Here is a 20,357-nt window from a genome sequence, read left to right on the forward strand (position 1 = left end):
GTCTTGTGGAGCCCATGCCACGAGCTGTTTTGGCGGCACAATGTCACCTGTCCACAACTGAGTCAGTTCTTGAAGGTGATGGAAGGTGTGGGAAGCAGGAAAAATGGTTAAGCATAAGAATCTGAGCAACTTCGACCAGAACCAAATGTTCATGACCATCTCCAAAACATCAGGCAGGTCTTGTGGGTGTTCCCAATATGCAGTGCTCCAAAAAACCTCCAAAAACGTAAGTGCTTATGGAGGACAATCGGTGAACCGGTGACATGGGTCATGGGCACCCATAGCTTATTAGTGCTCATGGAGGCCTCCCATCCACCTCCCACCTTACAGGACTTAAAGAAGGATCTGCTGATAACTCATGTCTCGGTGCCAGACACAACGGGACACTTTCAGAGGTCTTGTGGGGCCCAATGCCACAACGGGTCAGAACTGTTTTGGCGGCATGAGGGGGACCTATGCAATATTAGGCAGGTGGTTTTAATGATATGGCTGATTGATGTTAATACCGTGGATAGATAGGTAGTCCGTGAAAGCAGAGAGGTGCTATGTTCCGAGCAATGGCCAAAGCTAACCAGAGCTTTCGAAATGGACTCCCTGTTCAAAAGCATCCTGCTGGGAGTCTTGCGTAAAATTGTAAACACCCCTCCCCCTCCCATCCTTTCGCTCTGAACCTGTGAACTCTTTATGGACATTATTAAATGGAGGGCAGAGGACATGTCCGCCAAGCAAGGGCTTGAAATGGAATTCACGACCTCTAGTTTTTTGGGGTTTTTTTTTTAAGCTCTGAGCAGCAAAAGTATCAAGCTCAAACGTCCCGAATGCTCTCCAAAAATAAATAAATAAATAAATAAATACATAAATAAAATCAACAGGAACGATCCATAGACCCCGGCCTTTTATATCTGTGGCCTACGAGGAAAAAAGGAAGTCATCTGGCATGGAGAAACCAACCGATGCCCAGGCAAACCGAGCTGAGCAACCTGCACTCTGCAGGACTTTTGTAGAGGTAGGAGCTTTCTATGAGTCACCAACACAGGCCAGAACTGCGATCTCTCCTTCAAAACATCTGGGATCAATTGGCAGTTGTCCCAAGTAAGCGGAAAAAATCCAGCGCTATTCCATTTAGGGGCAGAAAAGCGAGCTGAACTGATTCACAAACACGCGGCCAGCAGGTTGAGGCAGAATGTTTGAGGTACACACAAACGCTGGATGTATTGGCACATCATAAAGCAAATGAATGGCAAAGCTGTTTCACCGCAGCTCCAAAAACGTGACCGAGAGGGAAAGAGACCAGACCCAGCCCGGACTTTTCTTCCTCAAAATGCAGCGTATTTTTATTATATTACATCCATAAATGCAACAAACTGCAGTGAATTTTTACACTAGTCCATTGTCAAGCAGAAAACGCATGTCTGGCTGAAGTGCGGCGGTGCAATTCATCAGCACTGGAGTTGTTTAAAACCAAGATAATAATAATAATAATATTAATAATAATACAAATACCAGCATAAATCAGATATTTTTTCTATTTGTAAGCAAAATAGACCATAAATACTCCAAATTACATCTCAGAATACAAACATACATATTAAATAAATAAGTAGTAATGTCATAAAACCCAAAATACAATAAATATAACTGTGTGATAGTGTGAAAACAGGTGGCCTTCAGAGAGTGACCTCCTGATGGCAGAGGTCGTCCACGGTCACGTCACCGGACCCAGCGATTCTCTGTCCATTCCAGGACGACACACACCAGCAACGTGGAGGCTGGCCCACCAGAGACGTCTCACACTGTAAACGAGAGAAAGAGAGAGAGATATTAGCATAATTCATTTCATTTTAATTAATTAATCGGAGCTGGTCAGCTTTACTTCACTTCGGAGCAACTCTGATAATATCCACTATGTGTCCAAATGTTTGTGGACGCCCCTTCTAATGAATGCATTCAGGTGCACAAACACACACACAGCTTGTCTAATCCCTGTAGAAGCAGATAAACATGATACGCCTGTTGGCACCATGCCAATGTCACCTGTCCACAAGTGAGCCGTCAGTTCTTGAAGGTGATGGAAGGTGTGGGAAGCAGGAAAAATGGTCAAGCATAAGAATCTGAGCAACTTCGACCAGAACCAAATGTTCTAGACGACTGGATCAGACCATCTCCAAAACATCAGGCAGGTCTTGTGGGTGTTCCCAATATGAAGTGCTCCAAAAAAACTCCAAAAAAGTGCTTATGGGGGACAATCGGTGAACCGGTGACATGGGTCATGGGCACCCAAGGCTTATTAGTGCTCATGGAGGCCTCCCATCCACCTCCCACCTTACAGGACTTAAAGAAGGATCTGCTGATAACTCATGTCTCGGTGCCAGACACAACGGGACACTTTCAGAGGTCTTGTGGGGCCCAATGCCACAACGGGTCAGAACTGTTTTGGCGGCATGAGGGGGACCTATGCAATATTAGGCAGGTGGTTTTAATGATATGGCTGATTGATGTTAATACCGTGGATAGATAGGTAGTCCGTGAAAGCAGAGAGGTGCTATGTTCCGAGCAATGGCCAAAGCTAACCAGAGCTTTCGAAATGGACTCCCTGTTCAAAAGCATCCTGCTGGGAGTCTTGCGTAAAATTGTAAACACCCCTCCCCCTCCCATCCTTTCGCTCTGAACCTGTGAACTCTTTATGGACAGTCATATTAAATGGAGGGCCGAGGACATGTCCACCGACATGTCAACTCTGATAACATCCACTATGTGTCCAAATGTTTGTGGACGCCCCTTCTAATGAATGCATTCAGGTGCACAAACACACACACAGCTTGTCTAATCCCTGTAGAAGCAGATAAACATGATAAGCCTATTGGCACCATGCCAGCTAATGCCAGGCGTGGGCTAGAGGGGTATAAAGCCCCCCAGCATTGAGCACCTGTGGAGCAGAGGAACTAACTGTGTTCTCTGGAGTGATGGATGGTGGTCCTCCGTCCAGTACTTTTGGGATGAGGTGGGGTGGTGATCATCATCCAACATCCTGACCTCCCTAACGCCACCACTGTCGCTGAATGCAATCTAATCCTCACAGCAGTGCTCCTCCAAAATCTAATAGGAAGCCTTACTTGGATAGCACTTTTTAACACTTAATGGACAAAAGTATTGGGACACCTGCACATTCAGAAATGTAATCCCTGTGATTTCAAAGAAACGATGAATATGCAGGTGTCCCAATACTTCTGTCCATAAGGTGCAGGGTTTGCCTCTTTAGCACTGCACTGGAGCTAAGAGACTAACCTAGCTAATAAGTAATGGACGTTAGTGTGCAGCAGTTAGCATCACGCAACTAGCCTAATCTAAACAGCAATTAGCACCAAGTAGGCCACAGACACATCCCTTAAACCCCATGGAGTCCTTCAGTAATCTCTAATAGGCTTGTTTGTGTGGCTTCGGACGCTGCATGACTCACTGTTGTCTAGAAACATGTAGCATGTTCGTGTAGCGACCACCCTGCTGCCTGAAATCCGTCCGTCCTTCAGGCCGTGTTTAGAGAGAGCGGTGAGTCACGCGGTGTCAGAAACCTCATAAACAAGTCTATTAGAGATTACTGAACGACTCCACTGGGATTGAGGCAGCGGAATGGAATTCGGACAAAAGTATTGGGACACCTGCTCATTCAAGGCTTCTTCTGAAATCAGGGGGATTCAGAAAGAGCTGATCCTGCTTTTGTTGGAGTAACTGTCTCAACTGTCCAGGGAAGAAGCTAGCCAGCTTTCTACTAGATTTTGGAGGAGAATTGCTGTGAGGATTTGATTGAATTTAGTGACAAGTGAGGGCAAGATAGCGTTAGTGAGGTCAGGATGTAGGAGGATGATCAATTCCCCAACTCATCGCATTGAAAAGTACTGGATGGAGCTCCACCCTCCATCATTCCAGAGAACACAGTTCTTCCACTGCTCCACAACTCAATGCTGGGGGAGGGGGGTCTTATTCTATTGGCAGCAACTTAGAGTAGCTGTATGCAGTCATTAGAAGAAGTGTCCACAAACTTTTGGACATATAGTGTAGCTACACTGGCTCTGAAAATGAAAGGATGTCCATTAAGAAACCGTGGCTGATAACTTACTAGCCCCATAGGCGGGCTAGCAGAAGTTCACCATGGCATGGAGCCAATAGGCTCATGTGTGTCTGCTCCAGAGAGTCCTATTCTATTGGCAGTACTTCTCTACAGGGACTAGACAGCTATGTGTGTGTGTGTGTGTGTGTGTGTGCATTTGCATATCTGTGTCAGCAATGGGTGCAACTTAGTAGAAGTAGCTGAATGCATTCATTAGAAGGGGTGTCCACAAACATTTGGCCACACAGCGTATCTGATTAATCAACACTGCAGCTCACCTGCTTGGCCTTGTAGAAGCCGTGCCTGTCACAGTTGGGAAGGTAGAACGACGTGAACCTCTGGCCTAGGGCCTGCTGCGAGGCGGCGATGGTGTCCAGGGCAGCGTGCAGCTGAGTGTGACACGGACCCTGAGGAGACACAGCAGCCTGCATTAGCCAATGAGCATCAGCACATCCCCGTCCCCTCAGCTCCCCCCCCTCAGACGCAGGGGGTAGACCCTTAATGGACAGGCTCGTTGAAGCTGCTATGGGACAGTGGCTGCTGTCAAAGCAACTGGTGGTGCTGGGAGGAGCATCGTCTGAGGGGCCTAGAAAGCTGGACTAGGCTCAGTTAAGCGTTATACAAGCGCCCCCTGTTGGAGAACAGGTCTGATTACAAGTGGTGTTTGGATTGATAACTGGGAGTGTATTATCTGGATATTGGAATAAACACTAATAGTGGTGGAGGTTCTCCATCACTGTGTTCATCATTAGAACATCTCCAAAGTTCTCCTCTCTCATGGAGTCTAGTGTTATTTAGAGTTCTCCTCAGATCAACACCTGGTTTGGTGGTAAATCAGGGCTTAATGATGGTAAATCAGGTGAGCTGCTGCTGCTGCTGCTGCTGCTGCTGCTGATGGAGGTGAACACATCCTCCACGCTGTGCTGGCTGGACTGGGGGGCGTCCAGGAGAACCCTGGAGGAACCGAGCTCTGTTCTTCAGACTAGCTCACCGACAAGATCTCACTACTTTCTTTCTTCAGAATGAGAAGCTCTTGTTTCTCCTTTCTACTGGATTTATGTTCAGCTCGGGCTGTCTTCACAGTGGCAGCTGTTACAGGGTGGTTTTGACGCTGTAAGCGGGGCAGACTTGAAGGAAAGGTAAGTGCGCCCCCTGGCGGATGAACCGTTACATTTCAGGTACTTCAGCATTTGGCTGAATTTATGTAAAAAATAAAAATAAAAATAAACAAATATGAGTCTGGCAATTTATATGAATGGTTACTGTCTGAGAGCAGCAGTATAAAGACTGAGTTTTTAATAAATCAATTATGAGCAAACACGACGCGCTCCTGTCTGCAGGGTGTTTTCTGAACACGTGGGGGCGCAAAGGAGTTTATTTAAGGCTGACTAAAATGTGTAAACAAAGAAAAGTAATAAATAAAAGGAAATAAATAAATGATTGTCTGCCAAACGTTATTATTATTATTATTATTTACAATAACAATTAGAATTAAAATAAATATAATGTATAATAGATATAATTATTATAATAAAAGTAATAGTAATTATGACAATAACAACAATTGGGAATAATAATAATAATAACAATAATAACAGTAATACTACTACAAGTAGTAATAATAATAATAATAATAATGATAATAATAATAATAATAATACATTATTATTATTATTATTATTATTATTATTATTAATAATAATAATAATAATAATAGCCCTGTGTGTGTGTGTGTGTGTGTGTGTGTGTTCACGTCCTCGATTCTCACCAGCTGCACGAGCTTCTTCCGGATGGCGTTTGCCCTGGCCCAGATGGTGTCACGCGCCGTAGGGTCCGTGGGGTCGCCGTGTCCCAGCAGCGCGTGCAGGGCGTCCAGCTCGGACTCCTCGGTGGGCACGGTGTTGTGTTTCAGCATCACCGTTTCAGCGTCCTGCTCTTCCTCCTGCCGCTCTTCCTCCTCCTCCTCCTCCTCCTTCTTTTTCTTCTTCTCCTCCGCGCACACGCCCCGGCCGCGCGTGAGCGAGTGCAGCGGCTGGGGGTCCCCGGCGCGCGGGGCGCAGCGCAGGCCCGAGCCGCAGGGCGCCGTGTGCACGCCGCACGAGTCCCCCAGCGAGAGCGCGCACGCCAGACAGCAGCCGCAGCCGGGCTCGCGCAGCACTTCGGGGCAGCGCGCGGGCACGGGCGGGCACGCGCTCAGCTGTTGCGGCGTGCACGGCGCGCAACGGATCGGCGCAGGCGGCGGAGGCGCCACCGGAGACGAGAGCGCGGTGGGAAGGAGGAGGCACGAGAGCGCGAACACGGGCACGAGCACGGACGGGAGTACGCACATGGTTCAGATTGGCAGTGAATGAAGGCGAAAGTGAGTTTAGGGTCCGAGCTCGAGGGGCTGCTCTTATATGCACCGTGTGTGCGCGTGCCTGTGTGTTGGGGGGGGGGGGGGGGGGGGGGGGTAGATTGGGAGGGGGGTAATGTTTGGCCCCCTCGTTCGTCCACCTTAAACACAGCTGTTTGCAGCCTGAATAGTCGCGCGCGAATGTGCGTAAAGGGCGTTTGAACGGCTGGTGAATGTTTAGCATGACCCCCCCCCCCTCCTCCCTCCCTCCCTCCTGCCCCTCTATCAGGTCATAACAACCCCCTCTTGGCCCCGTTTGGCCTTTGGAACTTCCTTTCAGTTCAGCAGCGTCATTTGGCCTACTGTAGCCCAGGACCGTCACTGGTCACTGGTCAGCTTCTGACCTCAGGACCACTGCTGACAAGGTGGTAGGTCCACCAGCCAGACACGTCCAGACGAGAGTGGTTCTTTGGTCTAGAGGATGGAGGACACAACTTTTGATATGTCCAAATATTTGTGGCCACCTATTCCTAATGCCCCCCCCCCGGCATTGAGCTGTGTCCATCCAATATCCTGACCTCACTAATGCTGCCCTTGTCGCTGAATGCAATCAAATCCTTACAGCAATGCTCCCCTCCCAAATCTAGTAGAAAGCCCACTTCCCTGGATAGCAGAGACAGTCACACCAGCAAAAGCTGGATCAGCTCTTTTGAATTCCCTTGATTTCAGATGAAACAGTGAATGAACAGGTGTCCCAATACTTTTGTCATATAGTGTATGTCAACAAAGACAAAAGTTTTCATGGGTTTCCAAGGTTTTTCCATTTAGATATTGGACTCTCTCTCTCTCTCATCCCTGATACGGGTCACGGGGTCACAACAACAAGGTCATCTGACTGTTGCTCAACAGTAGGGGTCCTGCAGGGAGCGCTGGTCGCTTCAATCACAACATGTTTGTCAGTGCTGGTAATTACTGACCTGCTGGTGTAGTATTCATCTCACCTCTCGTAGTATAACCCCCTTAACAGGAGCCGGTCCATCAGGATAACCCCTGCACCCAAGACTCCTCTGCAGGCTTGACCTCGTCTTAACCTCCTTAGGTAACTCTGGGGAAAAGGAGACTTCAGGCCTTCAGTGCTGTGAGATTTATTGTGGATGAATGTTTTTTACATACGGCGAGCCAATGATTAACACCGCAGGCCTGTGTTATGGGAAGGGATTGTGCAAGATTGAAGAAAAACAGTTCTTCAAGCAGGCTGGAACTAGCCTGGCTTACTGCTTCTTCCAGGACATAGGCTGACTGTAAACATCAGCTGATCAGTGACTGAATAACGTAAGACTATAAACACCACTGAACCCGTGAACGTGTCGGTGCAACACCAGGCCTGGATTTTCCTTCATTCGAAAGATTCCCCTCTTACTCCTTCCCCTCACTCCACAGTCAGCTCATGCTTGGTGGCATCTTCAATGTCAAGCATCAGGTTGATCAGCCACTGGGGGGCTGGAGGTCTACCCTGCAGGAACACACACTTTCAGAGGTCTGCTGAGATTAGCAGATGCACCCAAACACACTGACCAGAATTTCCGCTGTATCCCGACTCCAGCTGGAAAACCAATAAAGCGGGAGTTCAACTGAACAGGAGTGAAGGCAGGGCTGAACAGTGGGACAGACTTACTCATGTCAGGGATTGAAAATGCTAGCACGCTAAAGCACGCTAAGACTGTTTCAGCAAAGTTTGGTTAAAACCCTTGAGAAACAGAGCCCTTAGTGCCGGGTCAGAGCCCCCAGTGCCGGGTCAGAGCCCCCAGCGCCGGGTCAGAGTCCCCAGCGCCGGGTCAGAGCCCCCAGCGCCGGGTCAGAGCCCCCAGCGCCAGGTCAGAGTCCCCAGCGCCGGGTCAGAGCCCCCAGTGCCGGGTCAGAGCCCCCAGTGCCGGGTCAGAGCCCTCAGCGCCGGGTCAGAGCCCTCAGCGCCGGGTCTTGGTGAATAGCGTAAAGTAGAAATACGATGCTGTGTCTCAGACCTCCCCAAGGCCTACTGGAATTATGCAGCTGCTTAGGGCCCCAACACCACCAGGGGCCCCCCAAGAGCACCAAGATATCATGATAAAAATATATATATTTAAAAAATAACATTGAATAATTAAACGAAATGGTGTTACACAGATAAAAGCGATTTTTGTATTAATGTATTTTCATAGTTGGCACACAGATACTAGGTTCATCAGTTCCTGCTGTTGGCTGCTGCCACTGTTGGGCAAATGCAGATATGTGCTGCTTGGGTGATCTATAAAGGCCCCGGGCGCTTCAGGGTATTGCACAATACATCCCTCAGCAAATCACACAAGAAAAAAAAACAGGCCTTCCACTTCCTTCCTTTTTTCCGTTATCTTTTTTCTGACCCAGGGAGAAAGGGAATTGCACAATATGTAGAGGTGGTCTGAGTTAGGGGACCTGTGGATACTAGGTGCCTTCCTCACACTGTTGCACATCTGTTCAAAATGTAAGAAATAAGAAATGAAGCTGGTTGACTTGTTTACTGTAAATGCAGGGTTACTGAACACGTAAACACCTCTCGGCCTTTAAAGCCAGCATTAATTGGACCAGTTTTGGGAGTTTGCTGTAACCCCTGTAAGGTTAAAAACAATAGCCAGAATGAACCGGTATGATAATAAGCTAATTATAAATAATGCTAATGATAGTAGGTACATCACACACACACACACTGTGTAGCATATGGAATGATGAAGCATCTGGTGCTGAGGCGGTGGTATGGGAGGGCCCCAAATGAAAATCTCCTTAGGGCCCCAATAAAGGCTTGGGCCGGCCCTGCTGTGTCTCTTCGCTAGTTGTGATGTTCAGGGCGCTGGCTAATGTCACTAATGTTGCTATTGTTTACATGAACTAAGTGTGAGGAGTTAAACCTGCCAGATTGAGCATTTCTCGACCGATTGTGCTCTCTTTGATTCCGGCTGCTGATGGCAAAAGCAGCATGGCTGGGGTTTTCAACCTGAGACCCCCGGGCTGTAGTGGTAGAGCATTGGATCTCCATTTTCACCGTTTTTCACAATGATGCAGGAAGATTTTTTCCTTCTCCTGTAAAGTTGTCTTTGTGACGAAATGACCGATATGGACACTATGTGCATGTTTGGTCAGATGTTGGTATGCAGATAGCTAGGACAGTTTCATCACATTTTATTTACTTAGGAAATTCCAATGCAATAAACGAAACCCTGATGTTACGAACAAATCGTCGCTATTCAATGAAAAGCATGTATCTCTAAAATGGTGATTTTACAGAAGAAGCCAAAAATTATAATTAACCAAAAGTCAGTGGAAAATAAGAGTTTATTCCATAACTAGAAACTAATGGTTGTGCAGCTATGGTGGTTCTTATCGGCTGCTATGGTATCACAGGTGGTTGCTAAGGTGTTGCTAGGACATAGGAGTGGGGTAAAAATGTGTGACGCCAACCGTTTTGCCCAAAAGATGGTTGGTCCAGAAGCTCACCCAATGGGGTTGGCTTATAGAATTGTGTCCACAAACTTTTGGCCAAAACGTGAGGTGCCAAAACGTGCTCAAATACAGGCTGACATCCAGAATGATCTGGACTGCGGTTAAACCATGGAGAAAAGTAAAAACGGCCGAAAATGGAGGTACATTGGACTGCTGTGAAATACAGCATATCTCCAAAATATGATTTTTTGGATAATTTTGAATATTGCGGCCTTCTTTTCTGGGTGAAATAAATAAAGCAGAACCTGTAGCTTTGAGGTTTTACAGCAGCAGTTGGCAGGCGGTCTGTCAGGAGAGGGCTGGTATAAGTAATTGAGGATTATTAGGTTTCGTTTGTTTGTGTAGCCCCTGACACACAGATGCTCTTGGCCCACTTACCCAACACAAGTGGAAGAGCGCCAGCTGTGACGCACCTCACAGATCAGTGTTGCTGCGTAAACACACTGAAGTCCAGCATTTGCAATGTTGACTTGCCATTAACCTTGCAGACCAGCCGCACGGTCCAAGACTAGGCTTAATCTGTGTACATTTTATTTGAGTGTGTTGACCATGAGTCCTTATGATACACACTGTGGGTCAGAACCTGACCTCACTGATGCGCTTGTGTGGCTAAATGCAAGCAAATCATTGCAGCAATGTTCTAACATCTAATATGAAGTCTTCCCAGAAGAGCACAGGCTTAGTCATGAAATAAACAAAAAGGACAAAAGTATTGGGACACCTGTTCATTCATTCTTCTGAAATTAAGGGTACTAAAAAGAGCTGATCCTGCTTTAGTTGGAGTAATTGTCCCTACTGTCCAGGGAAGACGCTATCTAGCTTTCTGCTAGAAGGAGAAGCATTGCTGTGAGGATTTGATTGCGTTAAGTGACAAGAGCAGAGTCAGTGAGGTCATCTCATCATCCCCAACTCCCCAACTCATCTCAAAAAGTACTGGATGGAGCACCACCATCATTTCAGAGAGCTCAGTTCTTCCACTGCCCCACAGCTTTATCTGATCCAGAGAGTCCTATTCTATTGGCAGTCCTTCTCTACAGGGACTAGACAAGTATATGCACATCTGTGTTTATTAGAAGGGGTGTCCACAAACATTTGGACATGTAGTGTAGCTGGATTTTTTTTTTGGGGGGGAGGGGCTGTTTGTGGCACCTCCTCCTGCCAATGTAACACCCTATAAATACCCATCTCTACCTTCCAAGTTCATGATGAGCATTTCGCACTCCACCACCATCCCGTCTCCTCCCTTTAACTCACTCATCCACCTATCAGAGGGGGGGTCTGGCCTTCTAGCTCAAAACAGCAGCCGCCTGAACTCCAACCTAAAGTTCTCAGAGTTCTCCTCCCTCTCTTACAGTCTCCTCCCACATTATCTGCTGATGGCATGGTCAGAACTTGCAAACTCCCCATGTGTACCTTTGATTTCAGAAGAAACTATGGCTGAGCAGGGGTCTACAAACATCAGGACCGTGTACCGTGGACTTCATCTGTGATACAGACAACTGCTAGTAATGGAGGTGTTTCAGTTGGAATAAAAGGAAGGAAATGAATCATTTAAACTCACCCTTACAGATTTTCGGTGTGCATTTCTAAGTTGTTTTTGTTTGGGTCTTCCTGCTGTCCCTTCCTCTTCAAAGCTCATGGACAGTTCTGCATCAGCCCTCCGTGCTGCAGTTGACTATAACAGGAAAAATACCAGCATGAGTAACTAGAAAAGTGATTACTGTTTGTTATGGTATCCCAGGTGGTTGCCAAGGTGTTGCTATAGTATATACATGTGTTGGTTGCTAAGGTGTTGCTAGGGTATAGGTGTGTGGTAATGTATGTAATGTGGGGTGCCGACATTTTTGCCCAAAAAATGGTTGGTCCAGAAGCTCATCCAATATGTTAGGCTAATAGAATTGTGTCCACAAACATTTGGCTAAGATGTGGGGTGCCAAAACATTTGCCCAAAACCTCATCCAATACAGTTGGCTAATAGAATTGTGTCCACAAACTTTTGGCTAAAATTTGGGGTGCCAAAACATTTGCCCAAAACCTCTTCCAATACAGTTGGCTATTAGAATTGTATCCACAAACTTTTGGCTAAAATTTGGGGTGCCAAAACATTTGCCCAAAACCTCATCCAATACAGTTGCCTAATAAAAGGGTAGGTTTAGATTATACATAGGTGTAGGTGACGTTAATCTTAGGTTAGAACTAAGTTTAGGTGTAGGGTAGGTTTAGGTTAGAATTGGGTTTAGGTGTAGTAGGTCAAGTGTAGAATTAGGTTTAGGTCTAGTAGGTTAAGTTTAGGTTGAGGTTAGAATTAGTTTTAGATGTAGTATGTTACATTTAGGTTAAGGTTTAGGTTAGAATTAGGTTTAGGTCTAGTAGGTAAAGTTTAGGTGCAGGTTAAAGTAAAAATTAGGTTTAGGTTTAAGTAAAATTTAGGTTAAGGTGTAGGTTAGAATTAGGTTTAGGTGTAGTCAGTTAAGTTTGGTTCAGTTAAGGTTAGAATTAGGTTTAGCTTTAGTAGGTAAAGTTTAGGTGTAGGTTAAGGTTAAAATTAGGTTTAGGTGTAGTAGGTAAAGTTTAGGTTAAGGTTAAAATTAGGTTTAGGTGTAGTAGGTTAAGTCAAGGTTAAGGTTAGAATTAGGTTTAGGTCTAGTAGGTAAAGTTTAGGTTAAGGTTAGAATTAGGTTTAGGTGTAGTAGGTTAAGTTTAGGTTAAGGTTAAGGTTAGAATTAGGTTTAGGTCTAGTAGGTAAAGTTTAGGTGCAGGTTAAAGTGAAAATTAGGTTTAGGTCTAGTAGGTTAAATTTAGGTTAAGGTGTAGGTTAGAATTAGGTTTAGGTGTAGTCAGTTAAGTTTGGTTCAGTTAAGGTTAGAATTAGGTTTAGCTTTAGTAGGTAAAGTTTAGGTGTAGGTTAAGGTTAAAATTAGGTTTAGGTGTAGTAGGTAAAGTTTAGGTTAAGGTTAAAATTAGGTTTAGGTGTAGTAGGTTAAGTCAAGGTTAAGGTTAGAATTAGGTTTAGGTCTAGTAGGTAAAGTTTAGGTTAAGGTTAGAATTAGGTTTAGGTGTAGTAGGTTAAGTTTAGGTTAAGGTTAAGGTTAGAATTAGGTTTAGGTGTAGTAGGTTAAGGTTAGGTTAAGATTAAGGTTAGAATTAGGTTTAGTGGGTGAAGTTTAGGTGTAAATTAAGGTTAGAATTAGGTTTAGGTGTAGAAGGTTAGGTTTAGGTTATCCAGGCTGGATAGTTCATGTTACTGCTAGGTTTGTATGTATTGGCCTCTATATGAGTGGCTATGTTAGCAGACAGGGAAACAGTAGAGTGCTTAAACAGTAAATGCTCTTAAAGCTCTTTACCTTTGGGCCATCCCTCTTTCTTTCGACAGGACCAGAAGTGTGTCCCACAGAGCGCCTTCTGGAGAGCCTCCGTGCCACTGGTGGTGAAGCTGTTCCCAGAGAGCTTCTGGATATTCTCTGTGTCAAAGTACTCCGTCTCCCTGCTGGCTCATCTGGCTCCTTTCTCATATCAGTCTGGACCTTCAAGGCCACCTCAGCCAAACCTGTGCTGGATTGATGGCTGCCAGGCTTCTGTGGCTTACTTAAGCTCGCTCGTTCCTCTGGGTGGGTCGGGCCAGGCTCATGATTCATAGAGCTGGCCAAACGTTTGGACCGTCTGAGTTCTGGTGAAATAGGACTGGGTCAGATCCATCAGTTCAACATCAAATTAGGTGGCAAAGTTACTGAGCTGAGTTAAATCAGTTCAATTGAGTTGAGTCAGCAGATATGGAACTGGTGGCCCAACCTTGCAGTGATGATTGAACCGGCTCCTGGTGCTCAGGCGATGATCTCTGCAGGAATGTCTCAGATTCATCATCTTCTATGATGGTGTGAAGGAAATACATGATGCTGGAGGAATAAGGCGAAGGGTGGACAGGGTTGATCAGGGGCAGGACAGTAAGTACTGATCTACACTCTTAAAGCTAGAAAAGGTGCCTTGGCCTAGAACACAAAGACAGACACAAAGCCCTTGAGACACAAATCTCAATCCAAGCTCAATCAGGTACTTGAGGTTTGACTAAGACTAAGACTGAATCCTAGAGACAGGAGACTTGATCTAACACTTGGACTCACAGCCTTGACATGGGACTCCTTGGATATCCTCTTCAGAGAGGCGAGACTTCGCTCAGACTCACATATTAGATGCTCAAACCTTGACCTAAGACTTGGACTTGCACCACAGATTCTTAAGACTCAACCGAAGACACTGCCCTACATCCTAGAGACTCAAGACTTTACTCAGACTTACCTGTTAGACCTAAGAATTGGATTTGCACCCAGAGACTTAAGACTTAACCAAAGACTCTGACCTACATCCCAGAGACTCGAGACTTCCCTCAGGCTCACATAGTAGAGGCTCAAACTTTGGACTCCACATAAGAGTTGGACCTGCACCTCAGAGACCTAAGACTTAACCAAAGACACTGCCCCACATCCTAGAGACTCGAGACTTCACTCAGACTTACCTGTTAGACCTAAGAATTGGATTTGAACCCCAGACATTCAAGACACAACCCAAGACTTTGGACTTGCATCCCAGGACCTCAAGACTGCACCCAAGACTTGATTTGCACCCCAGAGACTTAAGGCTCAACCAAAGACACTGCCCTACATCCCAGAGACTCGAGACTTCCCTCTGGCTCACATAGTAGAAGCTCAAACTTTGGACTCCACATAAGACTTGGACCTGCACCTCAAAGACCTAAGACTCAGCCAAAGACACTGCCCTACATCCCGAAGACTCGATACTTCCCTCAGGCTCACATAGTAGAGGCTCAAACTTTGGACTCCACATAAGACTTGGACCTGCACCTCAAAGACCTAAGACTCAGCCAAAGACACTGCCCGACATCCCAGAGACTCAAGACTTCCCTCTGACTCATCTGTTAGACCTAAGAATTGGATTTGCACCCCAGACATTCAAGACACAACCAAACATTGGACTCCACATAAGACTTGGACCTGCACCTCAAAGACCTAAGACTCAACCAAAGACTCTACATCACAAAGACTTAAGACCTTTCTTAGACACCCATAGCCTCCAGACACAAACCAAATGTTTGACATGCACCTTAGTGACTCGAGACTCCACCTAAGACTTGGACTTGCACCCCAGAGACTTAAGACTCAACCAAAGACACTGCCCTACATCCCATCCTCAAGACTTTACTCAGAATGACACATTTGAGTCAAGACACAAGCAAAGAGTTTGACCTGTATCTTAGAGAATCAAGACTCCTCCTGAGACTTGAACTTGCATCCTAAGTCTTGGGACTCCACCCAAGACTTAATTTGCACCCCAAAGACTTAGGACTCAACCAAAGACTCTGACCTACATCCCAGAGACTCGAGACTTTGCATCCTAGTTGCATCCTTGCATCCTAGTGTCCTTGAGACTTCGCATAAGACTTGGACCTGCACCTCAGAGACTTAACCACATCACAAAAACTTCAGAGACTTAGACACCCCTGAAACTCGAGACACAACCCAAGAGTTTGACGAGCATCTTAGTTGACCGAGACTCCAGCCAAGACTTGGACTTGCATTCCATAGACTGAAGACACAACCAAAGACTCAGACTTACATCCCAGAGACTTGAAACACAACCCAACACTTGAACTTGCATCCTAGGTCCTCGAGATTCTCCCTAAGACTTGCACAACAGAGACCTAAGACTCAACCAAAGGCACTGACCTACATCTGAAAGACTTGAGACTTCACTTAGAAACCCATATACTCCAAAAACAACCCAAGACTTTGACTTTGCATCGTAGTGACCCAAGATTCCAGCTAAGACTTGGACTTAAGACTCAACCCAAGACTCAGACCTACATCCCATCCTTGAGACTTCACTCAGAATCGCACATCATAGGCAAGACACCACCAAAGAGTTTGACCCGTATCTTAGAGACCTACATCCTCCTACAGAGACTCGAGACCCATTAAAGACTCAAACCCACACCCACAGACTCAAGACTCAACAAGATACTTGGACTTAAATCCAGAGATTTGAAACTCAAGATCTGATGACCACAGCAAACAGACTAAACCCTTAATCAGCAACTGCAGAAATGGTGGAAGCATGTAGTACTGAAAAAGGGTTCTTATAAAATTATTTTAAGAGGGTCTTCAAAGAACCATGTTTCCCTTTATATGAAAAGAAGTTTAACCCGCTAAGAACTGTTAGCATTCATATTGTGCTTTGAGTATCATGGTTCCACATAGAACCATTGATTTTACCAATAGTAGTAGAGGTGTTACTGCTGTACAACCTTGTCTGTGTGGCAAAACAGGGACTGTCCTGCCAGCTGGGATGACTTGTGGCTGAAGCTGAAGCCATGCAGTAGACGTGTTCTACATGAGCTGTTCTCGCAGAGCTGTTCTTTGCCTGCGCTATGCACACACTGTGCCCTGCAAAGTGTCCTTTTGCTTGTTCAGTTACTCGATTACTGCACCCTGCGTTGGCACTGTTGGCAGTTAAGCGAGGGCACGGTAAGGTTGTGGACTTTGGAGGTGCACGTAAGCACTGAACAGTGTCCTCTTCCAATGCACAGCAATGCAAACGCCTACAGGGTAGTTATCTAGGTTAGTATCCCTCATATTTTGCAGGGTCACCATGCATAATAACAGCGGGCCCAGTCATTAATATCATCCTATGAATGTCCTTAAATGTGAAAACCTAGGTCGGATTAATGTGGTGTTTTAACAAGTGCAGAATGCTCTTCTGATGGATCCCATTGTCTTTGTAAATTGAGCAAATCGCAAATAAGAAAAATTACTGAAGAATGTCACCAATCACGGTTGGTGAATACGGTCCAATGAGTCTACATAAAGTGGCAGGGAAGGCCGTGTTTAATGGCCTTGCAATGGCAGTGGAAGCACAGCATCATCCAGACCTGCAGCTGTGTAGTACAAAGCAGGATTTCTCGGCTAGTCGGATAACATGAGCCCAAAGTAAGCTTGTCCAATAGCAGATGTAAGTGACGCTCTTATTGGTCAGTCCTCATTTTGGTCTCAAGATATCCAGCCAACGGAAAAATCCTGGGATTTATTTTACAAAGCAGGAGTAGTTAGCTGGATAACTTGTCCAGAAAAGACATACATTAGCTCTTGATGTTTTGCTTACGATATCTGGCCAAGTGAGAAATCCTGCGTTGTGAAATGCTTCCAAGGATTTCTCAAGAAGCTGGATATTTTAAGACCCAAATGAGGACTGCCCAAAGCAGGACATTTTGGCAGGGTAACTTGGTTGTCCAATAGAAACATCCCTTAGCTGTTGAGGTTTTGCTTAGGATATCTGGCTAACTGGCAAATCCTGCTTTGAGATAGACTTTCCAGGATTCCCCAGTAAACTGGATATTGTCAGAATAAAATGACAACTACCCAAAGCAGGAAACGTTGGCAGGATAACTTCATTGTCCAGTAAGAACATCCCTTAGCTGTTGAGGTTTTGCTTAGGATATCTGGCTAACTGGGAAATCCTGGGTTATAATATTCTGCCAAGGATTTCTTAGTAAGCCGGATATCTTCAGAATAAAAAAGACTGATCAATGATTAAATACGTCTCAGGATTTCACAACACTCTTGAGGCATTGCTTAACCTATCTGGCTAACTGGGATATCCTGCGTTGTGAAATGCTTCCGATGATTTCTCAGTAAGCTGGATATCTTAAGACCAAAATGAGGACTGAGCAATGAGGACTGCCCAAAGCAGGACAAGTTAGCAGGGTAACTTGGTCGCCCACTAGGAACATCCTTTAGCTGTTAAGGTTTTGCTTAGGATATCTGGCTAACTGGCAAATCCTGCTTTGAGAAATACTTTCCAGGATTTCCCGGTAAACTGGATACCTTCAAAATAAAAAGTTGGCAGGAGAACTTGGTCGTCCAATAGGAACATCTCTCAGCTCTTGAGGTTTTGCTCAAGTTATCTGACTAATTCTGCTTTATGAAATATCCCACCTGAATGGAAACTCCATTTTCCAGTACTGAGCCAGCTGTTTGATGGATAGGGTAGTTTTTTATGCCTCTGGATTACTCAACAGCATGATAGCGACGTGTAACCCGAGTTTCTGAGCTCGGCATTGCTCAACAGGACACACAGGTCTTCAAAACATCCCTCATGACCTTCCTGTTGATGTAAATATTTACCCGTGCAAATACAAGACTCTCACTGATCACTGTTTGTGAAAGACACAGTGTGACACTGTATGAACAGCACCATCATACAGCCAGTGGAGCACGTATATGGTGCCCTGCTCACAACATCTCTGCTTAATCATAGCTGAGCATAAGATCTGCTTACCACTGAATCGTGTGGGAAATACCACAGTTCCTCATAGTGCAGCCTAGCATCTCTGATTAAGGCTGGTTTTTGGCTTGGGTAATGGCACATGCTTAGGTGTTGGGTTAATTGGAGTCACCTGTGGATAGAGATCTGTGGGCTAAGGATCCCAACTCCAGTTCCCAATCCTGGAGGACCTCTCTAAAACACCCAGTACTACTTAGAAAGAGACTGTAAATTATCTGGGCTGGGTTTCCATCAAGCATCAGCAAGCTCAAAGATGATTCCTAAAGGGTCCTCACTTCAACGGTCCATGTTCATTTTGGCCTCACACTGCAACGCTATTGGGAAACTTACTTAGTTACCCTAATTAGTTGAAGTCAGGTGTATTAGAACAAGGAAACCACCAAAATACTGGTTGCAGAGATTGGGTACTCCAAGACAATGGCCAGTAACTCCAGGATATTGGGTACTCCAGGACAATGACCAGTCACTCCAGGATATTGGGTACTCCAGGACAATGACCAGTAACTCCAGCATATTGGGTACTCCAGGACAATGACCAGTAACTGCTGGTCTATGGCAGAAGATCGGTTCTATGATGACCAGAGGCCATTCCACAGTTCTTGATTCTTCTAGTTTGTAAGACATTTGAGCCCAGGTAAACAAACAGTGGTTCTCAAACTGGTTCTTGGGGAGCACCAGATGCTTAGAATTCTGGCCAGTCCATTCTAACTCACAACACATAGTGATAAAGGACTCTGAGGACCAGTTTGAGGACCAGGGTAGAGTAGAGTAGGGAGCCACTCTTGATGAACATGAATTGCAGAGCTCAGCAACAAAAGAAATGACATGTGAACTGCCTAAGGACTAGAATGGCCACCAGGCTCCCCTACCACCCATGCCAGACCAGCTGCACACCCTCCTACCACTGCTACCTGCCTAATGTCCATGTTAAAACCTAAATGGACTCTTAACTATCTGCCACTATTAATATTACCACCATTACCAATCATTACTCTGACCATCACTGCCATGACTATATAAGTTATACTACACCATGATTAATATAATATGATTATGAATATGCTGCACACCTGAGCAGTTTAACAGTTTAGGTGGTTCAGTGGCTTTTATCAATAATTTATAAATAGTTCTGACCAGAGAGGACTCTTTTCCTTGCCACTGTGGCCTATGGCTGCTCACTGGGGGTCTTAGGTTTTCATGTCTTTTTATGTTGTTGATTTCTTGTCTTTTTACTAATTACTGATTGTTTAGACCTGGTTTGTGACAGCAATAGTTGTAAAAAGTGCTATACAATTAAATTAGATTATATTAGATTTAGATAATTAGATATTTGATGGGATTGGATTGGATTGGAAACCTCCCGTCTAAAATAAAAAAGGGTTCCTAGAAACCTTAAAACCTTAAAATTGTTATGGCACGCAATAGTTCATTCAGAACTATACACTGAAAGGTACTAAAGAGGTTCTTCTATAATTTTACTGCAAAGAACCCTTTTCTGCACCTCTGTAATTAAGAGTGTTGGGCTCAACACTGTTGTACTGTACTGTCCTGTACATCCTGTGCCCAAAAACATGATTGTACCACTTTGATAATGGATCATTTATCAACACTGGATTGATAATTAGCTTGTGTCATGAATTATAGGGTTCTAGGACAAGGACAACAAAGAAGATTGGGAATATGGGAACTTATGGGAATATTTATTAATTCATTTCTAATTTCTAAATTCAAATTTTCCCATGTTTTCCACCCAGGCCAGTCCAGAGTTCACACCGGTTGTGTGAACTCTAACGCTAGGACGGTGAAGACTAGCACACATGTCTCCTCTAACACATGTGAAGTCAGCCACCACCATTTTTCGAACCTCCGCCGAAACAGCATCAGTAGGTAGCCAGTGGCTCCCCAGCTCCAATACAACAGCTACCAGATGCCCGTGCTGACCACCATCATGCTAGGAGTGATTTGGAGTAGGGAGGAAGTGCCACTGACCCACCCCTGAGAGAGCAGGGCCAGTCGTGCCCTCTCTGGCTCCGGCTGCTGATGGCAAAAAGCAGT

The 20,357-nt window shown here is 45.3% G+C and overlaps 1 protein-coding gene across 2 annotated transcripts; it reads right to left on the minus strand.

Moving 5' to 3' along the window:
- Positions 1-1,318: 1,318 nt before the first annotated feature.
- igfbp1b (insulin-like growth factor binding protein 1b) lies at positions 1,319-6,477 on the minus strand. Of its 2 annotated transcripts, XM_072688706.1 has the most exons (5): positions 6,102-6,477; positions 6,024-6,059; positions 5,874-5,990; positions 4,384-4,512; positions 1,319-1,793 (listed from the first exon to the last, which is right to left on the minus strand). In XM_072688706.1, the coding sequence occupies exons 1-5, from the start codon at positions 6,432-6,434 to the stop codon at positions 1,668-1,670; spliced, it is 741 nt and encodes a 246-aa protein (XP_072544807.1). In that variant the 5' UTR covers positions 6,435-6,477; the 3' UTR covers positions 1,319-1,667. The 2 variants fall into 2 exon arrangements, with proteins under 2 accessions (XP_072544807.1, XP_072544805.1); XM_072688704.1 differs by having other exon boundaries at positions 5,874-6,476.
- Positions 6,478-20,357: the final 13,880 nt, after the last annotated feature.

This window comes from Salminus brasiliensis, chromosome 9, assembly GCF_030463535.1.
Source record: "Salminus brasiliensis chromosome 9, fSalBra1.hap2, whole genome shotgun sequence".
NCBI lineage: Eukaryota > Metazoa > Chordata > Actinopteri > Characiformes > Bryconidae > Salminus > Salminus brasiliensis.